The 15,052-nt window shown below is 42.4% G+C and overlaps 1 protein-coding gene across 1 annotated transcript in view; it reads right to left on the reverse strand.

The window, feature by feature from the left end:
• Positions 1 to 15,052, reverse strand: part of CUNH10orf90 (chromosome unknown C10orf90 homolog) — a 145,849-nt gene that overhangs the window by 16,905 nt on the left and 113,892 nt on the right. Inside the window, exon 6 of the mRNA XM_025207564.1 lies at positions 14,500 to 14,701. Within this exon, the coding sequence (XP_025063349.1) occupies positions 14,500 to 14,701 (202 nt within the window). The remainder of the gene's footprint in view (positions 1 to 14,499; positions 14,702 to 15,052) is intronic.

Consider the following 15,052-nt stretch of genomic DNA (forward strand, 5'->3'; position numbering starts at 1 on the left):
TGGGCCCAGCAGAGGATACACACCTTACCCTATCTCTTTAGGTAACCTGAGCTGGATATATTCCTGAGGGAGGGGGAAACTTTCTTCGTCTGCCTACATGACTGGCATCACAGACCTGGGTGAGGGTCTTGGGCACCCTGGTGGGCTAGAGACTGCCAGTCTGCCCAGCAACCAGTGATGAATTTCAAATTGGTTGACTGACAGCCAACAGGTGCTGGCCTCCATTGGACCAGGTAAATGAGGTCATAAGAGCTATATAATTTAAGGACTGCCCAGGAGGAAGGGAGGCAGCAGCTATGAGGAAAACTCAGAGAAAGGGAGCAGCTGGACTATCTGAAACTTGCTCTCGCTCTCAAAACTCATGATCAAGGAACTGCCTACCTCCAGGGGGAATCTCCACCAGCCTCTGGATGATACTTGTGAGTAAGCTACCTGAGATCTAACTAAATATATAGCTTGCAGTAACTCAGATGCATGATGAAAGGCTAAAGCAGCCACCCTGTTTGCTCTATGGGATTTCTCTGATACTACTCAACTCTGTACCCTATTCCAACCCTACTCCTTGTAACCAATAAAGTTCTCCTTTGTACCTAGCATGAGAGACTTATTGGGAGCGGGTCTAGATTATGCCTTGGGGTCCCCTTGGTTCGGCTGACTAAGGGAGACCGCTACTTGCACTTCCGACTGAGGGAAGTATCCCAAGTTCTTGAAGTGAGTCAAGTCCCATCAAGGGATACTAGGCCTGTGTTTCCCAGGGGGCACAGAGCCAGAATCAAGTCCATCCCTGCGTGGTAGCAGCTCTACCCCCAGGCTAGCAGGTGTGCTTCAGGAAGGGGGTTGGCCAGATGTGAGGTGCCCCCAGGGTGGCACTCAGAGCTTGGAAGGTGGTTGGGCGCAGTGAGGGGGGTGGCTCAATGCAGGAGCACCCCCTACTGGCCCGCCACAAGACTCGATGATTTGTTGAGGTCCCTTCTGACCCTAGCATCTATTAATCTATGAATTCTAGAGGGATGTGGACAACCTTGAGAGGGTCCAGAGGATGGTCATTCATATGGTTAGAGGCCTTCAGGGAAGGCCCTATGAGGAAAGGCTGAGGGGCCTGAACCTTTTCAGCCTTTGCGAGAGAAGGCTGTGGGGGGAAACTTGTGGCAGTATACAAATTCACCAGTGGGGGGCAGCAGGGAATAGGCGATGCTCTGTTTACCAGAGTACCCTTGGAATAACCAAGAACAACAGCCACAATCATTCATATGGTTAGAGGCCTTCAGGGAAGGCCCTATGAGGAAAGGCTGAGGGGCCTGAACCTTTTCAGCCTTTGCGAGAGAAGGCTGTGGGGGGAAACTTGTGGCAGTATACAAATTCACCAGTGGGGGGCAGCAGGGAATAGGCGATGCTCTGTTTACCAGAGTACCCTTGGAATAACCAAGAACAACAGCCACAAGCTGATAGAGAGTAGATTTAGGTTGGACATCAGAAAGAACTTCTTCATGGTTAGGGTTGCCAGAATCTGGAACAAGCTTCCAAGGGAGGTGGTGCTCTTCCCTACTTTGGGGATCTTTAAGAGAAGACTGGACAAGCACCTGGCTGGGGTCACATGACCCCAGCACTTTTTCCTGCCATGGGCAGGAAGTCAGACTCGATGATCCATTGAGGTCCCTTCTGACCCTAGCATCTATGAATCTATGAATCAATAAAGCTGTTTAATCCCAGACAGCAGCAACAAAAAGGAAGGGTGCTTGAGGAACAAAGGGTTCCAAGGGAACCTGGGTTCAGAGACTTGTTTGGCAGCTTGGGAGTTTAGGGAGCCTGGAGAGTTTTGAAAAAGGAACAGCTGAGTATTTTTGGGGGTGCTCTAGGCTCTGTGGGATGGATTTGGAACAGGAACAGCTTTACTCTTTGGAGGGGGGCAGAGAACCTCTGGATGGGTAGCCTTTGCTCCAGTAAATGCCTTTACTGAAGTCTGCTTTACTTCTTGATACTTTGAGTTGTCCTGGGCCTCCAGAGTAAGAAGCAAAGTCCCTCTTTCAAGAGCAGAACTAGATGCTAGCTCCTTGATTCAGAGCCATGGAGTCCCAGGAAAGTGAGAGACTAAAAGGCCAGAGTCTCAGAAAGGAAAGGAGCCTGGGCACTCTCCTTGCTCTAGAACAGTGGGGGACAACCTTTCTAGCAACCATGTCAGAAATTAGCATCAAACCCTCCCCAAGTGCCATTTCCATCTCCTTCCCCTGCCTGATCTGCTGCTTTGCTTTCTGTTCCCTGCCATATACCCCTGCCCAAACTATTGTTCTGCGTTGTGCTCAGTCACCTCTGCTCTCTGCATGATTTCCTGCTCCACTTTCTGTTCCCTGCCCTATATGCAACTGTTCACTGTCCCCTCCCCAGTCTGCTGCATGTCATGCACAGAGGCTGCTCATGTCACTTGTGGTATCTGTTAGGGGTGCGTGAAATAGGCCATATTTGATTTGGATTCGGGGACAGTGATTTAATTTGTTGATTCGGATCACTGTCCCCAACTCATATCCAAATCTGAAGATTTGAGGCTGATTTAGAGAATCAGCAATTTGGCCATAGACACAGCTTTAAATGTTTTTTCTACATACCTTGAGGTAGCAAGAACAGCTCAGGAATGCTGTGATGGTGGGGTGGATAGACTATCGAGGGTGGGGGTGCATGTTCAGCAGCAAACCCAGAAGTGGACCAGAAATACTTTCAGTCCACTTCCGGTTCTGACACCAAGCATGCTGGGGGCCCTCCCAGCTATGTGATTGGTCATGGGGGATCCCCAGGTGTCCCCCAGACCCAGGAGGTACCAGTTGTTGAGCCAGGGGACATGGGGGGGGGGCACTGCACTTCCTGGCAGACCTGGAAGTGGAGTGGAAGTGCTTCTGGTCCACTTCCAGGTCTGCTGCTGAGCGCACTGGGGAGCCCCCCACATTCCTGTGGGATGCTCTATCTGCCCCACCATCTCAGCATTCATGAGCTGCCTGGTACCTTGAAGTATGTAGAAAAAACATTTAAAGCTGTGTATATCTGAATCACCAAATCTTTCCAAATCTCTCCAAATCAATTTGGAGGGTTCTGATTCAATTTGGAGAGATTAAACAGTCTCCTGATTTGATTCAGATTCGGAGATTTGGTGAATCAAATCAGGGACCGAAGCTTTGCACAGCCCTAGTATCTGTGCCACAGATTAGCCACCCCTGCTTTAGAAGCCACTCCTGGGCAGGCTTCATGAGACCCTCTCAGAAACCAGACAAGACCACAGTGGTCCCAAGAAAGCACCCCTGGAGGGCATTCCATGACGACTTCACAAAAATTGAATGTGTGTAAGGCAGTTGTCCTGACCTCCTTACTTTATGCCTAAGAGTTGTAGACAATCTACAGACATCAAGTCAAACTATTTTCATCTAAACTGGAGGAGAAAACTAATACAGCTAAGATGCCAAGACAGGATCCCAAGTGCTAATGGCCTTCAGCCAGCAAATATACCAAAAATGGGTCCTCTGATTATAAAGTCACAACTAAGATAGTTTGGATGCTTGATAACCAGTTCCCCCTTAAATCCTTTCTGGAAAACTGTGCTGTGGCAGATATTATTACTCCAACACTAAAAAACATGAAAGAAATTGAAATCCACCACGTAAAATGTAAACTTGATAAATATGCTTTGCACTTGAAAGCTTGTGTAACTTTATCCCAGCCATGCAATTGGTCCAATGAAAGATATCACTCACAAAGATCTTTGCCTTGAGATAGATAATCAGACAATCAGCAACTAAAAAGATACAAGAACTGTTTTTAAACAACCCTGTATCAATGTAGTATTTACAGTCAAAGCTGGGAATAGAAATTTCACGAACGTAAGACCTGGTGCATTTGTTTATGATGATGGAACTGGCTTTCAGAGAAAAACCTATCAAGGATGCAGAGCACAAGTGTCTACAAAAAAGGTTCAGCATAAGGATCATCTCTCCCAGTCTACAATATTGAGAAATATCTATTGAGTCTGTAACTCTATATTCTAGGCAAAAGTCAGGCTTATCAGCCGTCTGAGACCACATTGCTGATGAAAATGGCCTTTTTCAATGACAAAGGATAAGAGTGTATGTGAATGGGAACCATAAAATATTTTTATAATTAGAATATGTTTCTACACTGTATGTTACCAGTCACTGAAAAGCTTAGCCCCAGTATAAATGATTATAGTCTCAGACTTCTCTGTCACTTAAATTTAAACATAGGAGTCCGACAGATGTTCACTGATTCAGGGGTTGCTTTGTAATGCTTGGCACTGTAATGCTACGCTGCCCATTGATAATAAAAGCAGAGATATTTTTAGGTACGTACAGATACTGGGGCTACCACATTTTTAAACTCAGTAACCCACTTTAAAAATATAATGAATCCTTAATACAAAACAAACGTATGTAGCTGAATTTTACCTAGGGATACCCATCCCAAGGGAAGAATTTGTCCCTGTGCTGTTTAGTCCAGAATAATACAGAGGTGATGGGTAAGAAACTGGATACTGTGTCAATGAATGCAAGCAAAGGGATCTAAAACTTTAGCTTGACTATGATTTGAGAGCACTGTAAGAGCATGTTAGTAAAACAAGTTAACTAATCCGCTCGACAAGTCCCTTGTAAACAAAGCAGTGGTTATTTAATAGATTACTGCTTAAATTTCAACTTGGCCAGCTACACTGCTCGTTGAAGTCTAGCCTACACTGCTTATTCCATTCTACACTTAGATTGTTTTAATATCTTCTATCCTAGTCAAAACAAATCCTAATGTAATGAAGGGAGTCTAAGCCCATGTCTACACTGCACTGGCAGCATGTCCTGCTCAGGCATTCCCTGTCTACCTGCTCTCCCACATGCTCCAAGCTTGGAAATATGCTGGTGAGGCCACTGCAGGGTCATCCCTAGGGGCCATCCTCAAGCTGAAGACTGATGCTACAGAGGGCTACCCTGGAACAGCTTCACCATCATCTTTCTGAGTTTGGGCTTTTAGACATTTGTGGAACTTTCTACAAGTTCTGCCCTGTGCTGATTGGCTGTTTATTCCAACCCTCCTTTCCCCTTACTCTGTCTTGTCACTTCATTTCACTCCATACCTGTCCCTTAGCCATTTCTCCCCTGCCCCATTCTCAAATCCTTTTGCTTCCTTTTTTTCTTTCTGTTTAGGTGATTCCTACAAACTTAACATGTACATACCTCAAATTTGAGGAATAACATACCATTTGCTGCCACTACAGTGGCTGCTTTGCTTGTATGTTTGCCCCAGCCTTGTGCCTGCCTTGTCCATTTAGATTTAAGCCCTTTGTGGCATGGACTGTGGGTGTGTACTACATAATACAATGGGGTATTGGGGTACAACGGGACTTGGTTGGTTTTAGGCCCTACCATAATACACATTAACAGTAATAAGAATAGGTCATTCCTGTTCTTAATTACATTTATGCAAGTGTAAGCTAATCTTTTTTTCATCACGGTCAGCCTCAGACTTATGGCCAAATGCCAACAGTATGAGTGACACTATTACTAGCTATGAATATTGACTAAGAACAAATCTGAGACTGGGAACAACTAGTCTAATATACAAATGAAGATAGGCAGCTGGCTGCAAACTTTTAATTAGCTGCCTGTGACACCTGAGGACAGTGAGGATGTATTTTGCTGTGTGATTGGTTGTTTATGGGGGTTTTTTAGTGCAAATCTGCTCATTGCCATCCACCACTTCCCCCATAATCTAAACTATAATCAAGTTCACATAGTATTTCTTAAGCTAACAATAATAATAATAATAATAATAAAATCCCCCAACCTCTATTTTCAGTCACTTTGAGCACAGTTCAGGTGTTCTACACACCTGCTTCCACAGTACTCTTGAAGATACAGGATCTAACTGCTGCATATAGACATAAATCAAGGGAAACTAGCAGGTATCTCTTTTGAGGGTGGATGGCAACTTTATGATTCCCTATACTGTCATTTTTACCAAAACAAACTTTCCCAAAAGGAAAGGAAAATGGAGGGTATAAAAAAAGTGTTCTTGTGAATTTAAAAAAAATCCTCTAAAAGTGCTTGTGTACACTAAGATCACAAGGCTGTTCATTATGAGGATTTAAAGATCTATAAACAGCTGGTAGTCCTGTCATTGAAGTAATTACATCATGGTTTTCTAGATTTAAATCCAGTTATTTGAACATTGTTTCTATTCAGTTCGTCACAGTGGGATCTCTAATTTGTTCAACATAGTCAACAGCAAAGTAGTCTATCTTGGACTAATTAGCACTCTAGAAATTCAGCAGTATACATTACACAATACAAAGGCTAGTAAGAGAGTTGTAGGTTGTTTGCTTCCAAAGTGCTCTTGTGATGATAAAATCTTTTGCTGGATAAACAGTCTCATTTTTTCTAAAATTACTTTCAGCCTTTTGTGAAATCCTGTTCATGAATTACAATTACAAATGGTAAACAACTTGTTTGTGAAGCTGAGAAGGTAAACGGAAGCTGCACAGATGTTGGTATTTATATGGAAATGATGTTGGATGCCAATTATCTTTCTCTCACATGAGAAACCATAAAGTTATAACAATACTGGCAAAATGGTTTGAAAATTATGTGAGATCTAATAATTCTATATTCTCAATAAACATCCTTTATTTTGTTAAAGTGATGTTAGAGAGAGACAGAAAGGGATTTCCAAAGGCCTTTGTTTCTTTTTTACAGTAACAATGAGATAAAAAGGTAAGTGATCTTCATGGTGAAATAGGTGAAAATCATGCTCGTGTAGGAGAGATTAGGTGCAACAGCAAACAAATTTCTTCAGTAAAACAGAACAACAGCATCTCTGTAACAGGTTTTAAAACCTTCCTGATAAAAACATCTGTCAAATGATAAAAACCTAATGTGAATTGGGGTTGGGGGGAAGATTGATGAAGTACTTGCTGCCAGTATTTGCAGTAAATGTAATAAAAACATGCTTTTAAGCAGCTCAGGAGTAGATTCAGATGCTGCATCATCCAGCCATGGATGGGGCTTCAGAACCAAAAACTGAGGTTATCTTTTGGCCGGTGGAAATTTTGCCTGCTACCCAAATGACCCTTTTGAAAGCTGTTGCTGGAAAATACATGGGGGTAAACTGACAATGGGACTGTGTCAGGGGTAGGCTCATGGGCTGGATCCGGCCTGCTAACTGATTGGATCCAGCCCACAGCTGCCCCTGTGGCACTCTGCATGGGGCCGAGACCTGTCCGTGCTGTGCTTCTGCCTGTGCCCACTAGACAGTTCCTGGCCAGCATGCACAGCTTCTCAGCAGGGCTGCTCCCAGTGTGGCTGCAGGTACTACTTGGCTCTCCCCATCTCCATTGGCTCCTCCTTCTCCTTCTGCCCCTGTTGCACTGCTCTGGGCTCAGGGGAAGCTCTTGCCCCAGTGGGTAGGTAGGGGCTCCAGCACCAGCTCCTGGCTGCCTTCCACCCATTTTGCCTGTTCAGTGCGATGAGTAGCTACCTGTGGGAGTAGTGGGTGGAAGGCAACTGGGAGATGGAGCCCCACACACTGGGGCAGGAGCTGCCTGGCCATTGCTTCCCCACCTCCCTGGAGTGGTGCAGCAGGGGCAGAAGAAGGAAGAGGAGGGGTTGCTGGAGATGGGGTGAGCTGAGCAGTACCCGGGTGGCTGCAGCTGTACTGGGAGCAGCCCTGCTGGGAAGCTGTGCACGCTGGCCGGGGTCAGGGGCAGGCATAAGCAGGAGTGCAGTATGGGCTGCCTCGGGCAGGAGCAGGCAGGGCTCAGTCACATGTGGGGGCAGCACAGGCCGGATGGGGTATGCACTGCAACTGTACCGCACTGCCTGGGGAAGCTGTGCTGCATACGTCTCCTGCCCCCCTGCCCCGCTCCATCTTGCTCTCGACACCTAGCATGCAGGCAGGTGCACACATCTGGCACACATGCAGGCACCTAGCACACATGCACACATCCACCTCCCTGCATCCCCCACACCACTCCTCCACACAATATACAAGTGTGTAAGACTTCATTTGGAGCTTGTATGCAAGTGGCTTTGTACAGGCTACTCAAGAAAATCATAAATCAGAACAAAAAATATTTTTTGACATAAAATTAAAATATGCTACAGAAGGTGTTTGATTTTTAGTATATGATTTGTTTTTTATCTATAACTTGCTAAAATAATATCTTCTGAAAGATTTCATGTGTGCAGTCCTCAACAACTCACCAAAACTCATTAAGTGGCCCTTCAGCTGAAATAATTGTCCACCCCTGCTCTATGTACCACATGACCATGAAGACGCTAGGAAGCGGGGAGAGGGGAAGTGAAAAAACATTACTCTCAGGATAAACAGACAATCAAAACACAATGCTTTGAAGCCTAGAAGCCCCATAAAAAGACACAATATATTCTTTAAGTAGGTTTCCATCTCATCATTCTTCTCTCTGGGGTTCTCTGTTTTTCAAATGTTGTTTTTATGTCCATTGTTTTGAAAGAGCATACTGCTCCCCAGAGACCAAGAAACCTGCAGACAAGCTAGATTTGGCACAGTCCTTGTACTTTCCCTCAGCTGTTCTGAAAATCCTCCCAGAAGATATTAGTTTAGGAGTCAAGCATTAGCTGTTTAACCCTTGCCATGTTATTTTCTTTATCCCACTAGTCCTTAGTGATTAATAATGGCACTGTACTTGGTAAGTAAGTGGCCTATGAGCTTCAGGTAAATGAACCTTGTCAGGTCTACCAGGACTTGGGACTTTTGGAACAGGTTATTCATTCTCATCTCCGTGACACACACAGCGATAAGAAGATTTTTAGTCTTCTAAGATAAGCAAGACAAATGGAAGGGAGGGTACGATGCTACTGCCTTTGTTATCCCACTGGAATCATAATTGCTAATAAAGAAGAAAAAGAACAAGCCAACTTTATTAAAAAAAACCAACAACCTGAAAAACTAAAATAGTTTTTCTGTTAGGAACTTGAGTTCAAAATTATATACCCTTAAATGAGCGTATTACTCTTTCTGTAATATTAGAAATGTGTGCAGTATCTTACATATGAACTAAGATGGTATATACTCCCTCTCAAGAAGTTGACTTTTTAGGTTGCCTTAGGAAACACAAGCAGCTAAGAAGCTGGTCATGAAATAAAGGGAGTATAATAATCATGAGTTGGTCAAATTGTCCTCTTTTCCCAGCTGACTTTTGCTGATAGACATTCTGATGAAAAGTGACACCATTTGGGCATAACATACTAATTTCATAGGAATCTTGTGTTGGAGACAACAGCTGAGATTCTTGAAGATGCCTGTTTCCAAATTAAAATTAAGGGAATTGTCTATCCAAATCCTCTAACAGCCTAGAGATGCATTTTTATTTCTTTAATATATGGTTTTAAAATACCATTAAAAAGTCCTTAGTTGTTTTACCAAATAATCCCCTGTCATTCCCATGGGCCTTTGTCTCTCCTGCTGTCTTTCTGTGGGGGCTTGGTATAAGATACTTATTTATTTATTTATTATCAGGTGTCTTATGGACATGCTGCTTGAGAGGGGCTGACATGAATATTCATGTGCACAAACACATCCTTTCCAGTCCTGTGTACCTACTTTTCAAAATTTTAAATGCTAAAAGGCATTTTTCAAGAATACAATATTAAAGCAAGATAGCACTTACCCATATTGCAAACAAAACTCCTGAAATGCTAATATCGTTAATGACACAGGGCATTTGTAGAATGGCTGCCATCAGTAGAAGACTCAAAACATCAACTGTGAGAACTCAGTGGAAATTAAAGTATGCTTAAAGACTTGTACACAGCCCTCTAAACTGCAACCCAAACATATAAGTTTAATCAGGGAGCTAAAATGTACTATTTATCCATAAGTGGAATTAATATAACAGATGTGACAGCTTCTACCCTTATGAGACTCTTTAGACCTCACAAATAGAAAATTACATATGACTTTCTTTGAGGAACAAGTTGAGGCAGGTAAGTTATGGGAACAAAAGCTTCTCTTTCGACATATTTATCTTTGGTAACTAACCATTAATAGAGAGAGAAAGTCATTTACTTGAACAATTAATGAGCACACTTCAATATTATGTTTTTATTAGTCATTGAAAAAGCATAGCAATTAATCTTTAATAAGTATTCAAGGAAAGTTTTGTATTTTCATTTTTATTTATAAAAAAATGGTTTGGGGGCCTAAAAATTGACTTAACAACAAGGAAAAACAGTGTCTTTGTCACTTCTTGTCTTTTTTAGTGTTCTCCTGCAATGCTATCTATACCCTAGTTACCCTACAAAAAAATCCCTTCTTAAATCCTGTTTCCCTGCCTTCATTGGCCTTGGAGAACAAGTAGATTTAACATCATAGTTATGAATGGCGAATTCCTGCCCATGTTGAAGTTAATGGGAGTTTTGACAGTAACTTCAATAGGGCAAGAATTTCTCTTTGAGCAAATGAACCTGGTTAATTAAGTGGGGAAGATACTTTTAATCATCTCCTTTTTTGTTCGTTTGAGGTGTTTTTTACATTTACTCAGCTCTAAAGCATAATCTATATTCCAGTTCTACAGCCAATTTAGAGTAAAATATATTATGCTACTGAACCAATTACATATGTTTAGCAACAGGAATTAGTATTCTCTAAAGCAACAAGGTAAAAGACATTAACAGGAATAATGTTAGAGTCTAGGATTAAGGGGGGAGATGATGCAATCTTTAAAACAATAAAACACCATTTTTTCTTTAGGCCACTGACACGTATACTTGGAGTAGGTTAAGAACTCCAATAGCCAAAAGGGTAAGGGTTGACCCACGGAAATCTATTAGGGTGCAGACAGAAGTGACCATTTTCACCCAATCTGGCCACAGAAAGCAGCCTATAGCTGAGGCCAAACACACGTGCATGCAGACTGCTTCAAAAATGGCCAATCGGGTGAAAATCTGAACCCTCATTACATGAGGGGCCAGATGAAGATGTTTCAAAACAGTGTTTTCTGTAATTTGTGTCTGCACGGCCTGCCAGCCTGTTGCTATTTTCAGAATGGGAGGGGAGAAAGGGAGTGGAAGGAGTTTGGTCTGGGGTTTTTTCAGTCCTAGTTGGTGTATTGGAGCTCTCCCCACTGCCCCTGATGGGGGGCCTCCAATTTATCCATCCCAACCTCCAGCACTGGGCTGGGGAACTCCTAGAATGAGCTCCCTGTGCTCCCTTTCCCCCGTCCCATTATGAAAACTTTGCGGCCTCCAAGAGAGGAGGGGCCACATCTAGGGGAAACTGACTGCAGGCTCCCAGCCAACAGCTAGATTCCCCTCCTCCCTGGAACCAAAAGTGAACTTCTGTTAAGCCTGGGCGGGGAGAGGGAGGGATTGTTATAACCCAGAATGCTTCCTGCAAAGCATTCTCAGTTACAGTGGGGAGCTGCACTTCTGTCTGCACCCTAAATTTATGCTTAACCTGCAAAGGATATTCTTCCCCTCCCCTTGACTTCCTACCCTCTCTTAGGCTTCTGCCAGTCTCTGGAATTGAAGGAGTGAGCACCTTTCTGGCACTGCTCCAGCTGAGTTTAATTATATAAAGATATTTATATAAACAAAAATAGACAAATATAAACAAATATAAATAAACAAATATGAATCATATCTTTATAAACATACTATTTAAATATATTTATATATTCATTTATATTTATTTATCTATATACTTAAACATATTCAAATATGAATAATATATTTATAAGTAATGTATTATTGATTATATGAATAAACAAATATAAACAATTATAAACAAACAAATATAAGCACATAAAAGCAAATATAAACAAATATATAAAAATTTACATATGACTAGAAGGGGCCTCCCAAGACATCCATTTTAGTTCTCTGCATTTGCAGGCAACCATTTATCTAAGTCCTAAAAATTATCCAGACCAACTAACCACACGCTACCATACAAAGCACATAATAAAACCAAAGACACTGTGCAATATGCCACATGTTAAAAAACCAGGACAGACAAGGACACTAACAGTGCCCTACCACTGCAATGGCAGAGAAATTTGTTAATATATGCTTAGAGGAAGACCATATCTCATGTTATAAAGAAAAGCAAAACTCAAACACCTTGCTAATCTGACCTGGAGAATTACCAATGAGTAATTTGTAGTCCTTCCTAACTCCAGGTCTGGCAATCAGTTTGACCCTGAGCAGAAGAGCAAGACCACCCGCTGAGGTACTTGAGAGGTTTTTAAATACCAGCAGGACCTCCAGTGGGTTCCAGTCCGAACTGCCATATTTAGCTGTGGCCAATGTCCAATGCTAAAAAAACCCATAGGAGCCTGTAAAGATTCATGAGAGCAAACCTTTTTTTCATAGCTTCTGCAGACAGCTAGCAAAAACCCTGAAGCATTGTACCATCTTGTCCAGAGAGAGAGCAAGAGAGAGACAGCAAGAGAGAGAGAGAGAGAGAGAGAGAGAGCACTCATCTCCAACAGGGGGGGAAATACTAGAATCCAATCCACATTACCTGTACTGATTACTGATTTAAGAATCCCTGTTCTGTCATATCTTCCATTAAATGACATACTGGGCTGCATTGGTAGGAGTGCTGGCAGCAGGTCAAGGGAAGTGATTCTTCCCTCTATTCAGCACCGGTGAGTCCACATCTAGAGCACTGTGTTCAGTTTTGGGCCCCCATTACAGAAAGGATGTGGACAAATTGGAGAGAGTCCAGCAGAGGGCAATGAAAATGGTTTGGGAGCTGGGGCACATGACTTGTGAGGAAAGAATGAAGGAACTGAGCTTATTTAGTGTAGAGAAGAGAAGACTGAGAGGGAATTTAACAGCAGCCTTCAACTACCTGAAGTGGGGTTACAGAAAAGATGGAGCTAGACTGTTCTCAGTGGTGGCAGATGACAGAACAAGGAGCAACAGTCTCAAGTTGCAGCAAGGGAAGTTTAGGTTAGATATTAGGAAGAATTTTCTCACTAGGAGGGTAGTAAAACACTGGAATAGGTTACCCAGAGAAGTTGTGGACTCTCCATCCTGGAGATTTTTAAGACTCGGCTAGACAAAGCCTTGACTGGGTTGATCTAGTTGGGGATGGTCCTGCTTTGAGCAGGCGGTTGGACTAGCTGACCTCCTGAGGTCCCTTCCAACCTTAATTTTCTATGATTCTATGATTCTAGCTGGTTGAATTTCATCTTGAAGTGATTCAGGTTCTTGTCCCCTATTGCTTTGCTCAGAAGACGATTCTAAAACTGCAGTTTTCTAATAGTACTGGCACTAATTCAACTTTACTAACTTTAAAAAGTCCCTTTCAAAACAGTAGCATGAATACTCTAATCAGAAAAATCACTTGAGCACTTGGGATAGTGGCTAGTGTAGGCATAGGGAAAACATCTGCATTTTTGCATTTTAATGCTTTGTCAGCAGAATAGCTGAAGACTGGGTCTGCTTGCGGATATTAAAAAAAACAAAAACAAAATGGCACCTTAAACTTGGTGCATTTCCACACCAAGCCTTGCACATATCCAGAAGAGGCAGCACCTTAGCTGTATCCAGTTTGCCTGACATCTGCATAGGTTGGGCGCTTTAGTGGGGCTTTCATGGTGCTTTTATCTAATAGCTGATTGAATCAGCTTTAGCTAATAGTGCCGAAAAGCCCTGCTGCTGAAGCACCCAATCTATACAGATGGTGCAGAGCTAAGTCGAAGTAATGTGCTGCTTCTTCCAGTAAAGCACTTTTTTTTAACACCTGCAAGCAGCCAAAAAGTCTTACTGTAGTGCACTTATTTACTGTGAATTTACTGTGCTAAACACACAAAACTACTGCAAGCTTTGTTAATGTGGTTTCAGAAAGTTTGCAGACTTAACTGATCTAAGTCAAAATAATAAGAGGAACACAAATCAAGTAAATAAATCTCCAGATTAACTATGCTTTCCGTATGTGAATGGTATTAGTACAGGAAAAACTGGTTCAGCTGAAAGGTTTTGATAAGGCTACTAAGTAAGGCTGTGTCGGAGGCTTCTGGGACAAGTGTACATGCAATAGCCTTGCCTTTCCTTCCATAGTTAGAAACTGTGTCCTTTCTTCCATTTGGCTTTCTCTATACCTTTCTCTGTAGCTACCTCTGCCACCAGTTACTAAACTTTCTGTGTGTCCAGGAAGTAGCAAAAGGGAGGGATCTACAGCCCAGACTTGTTGCCAACATTGCCCTTTGTGCCAAAGAATGAAAATCCCCAAGACAGTATTTTCTTCAAATAGAGAATGAGGAAAACAGTCTTAGCCATGAGTCTGTCTCCTCTCTCCCTTCTTTCCGCTTCACAGCAGAGTTTCTATTTAAACTTTAGTGTAGGTGGTGACATCTCAACTGGCAAAGTAACAACAGTGGATCTGCTGATTTTTCACCAAAAGCTAACATGGAAATACTGCAAATGAAACAAGCTTTCTAAGACAGTTATAAATCTGGACAATTCCACTTACCACTCAAGGGGTGAGGAATGGTATATTGCTTCTTTTTACTGGAAATGGAATTAGAGGAAAGTTTGCGAGCAAGAAGAGCTCCTTGTTTCTTTCCAGGGCTCTCGCTGTGCTGGGCTCTCCTCATTTGTACCATGTGTTCGAGTTTTTTCAACCGTTCTTGTGAACGAGAAATAAACTTTGGTTTATGGACTTCCAGAGCCTCCTAACAAAACAGAGAAACCATTTTTTTTTAAATAAGCACTATAAAAAAGACAGAGTCATGTATCTAAGGTGTTCTAGTAAGAGACACTTCTCAGTAGTTAGGGTAAGCAACCTGCTTCCATTCATATTTTGCTTGAAAAAATTGGTTTGGCTTGAAAATTTGTCAGATTTACTCTAGGAGCAAGAGAATATTCTGCACAGTTTCAAGCAGATTTATAATAGTGGTCTTGAGTTACATTTTTTTTTTAAACAGAATTATCCTGATAGAAGATTTTTTCTTTTGGTCTCTTTCTCTGGCTTGCTCTATTTCAAAAGTGTCATGTCATTACATGCTTCTGTCATCATGAGCGGT

Source organism: Alligator sinensis, unplaced genomic scaffold (assembly GCF_000455745.1).
Source record: "Alligator sinensis unplaced genomic scaffold, ASM45574v1 scaffold193_1, whole genome shotgun sequence".
NCBI classification, from domain to species: Eukaryota; Metazoa; Chordata; order Crocodylia; family Alligatoridae; genus Alligator; species Alligator sinensis.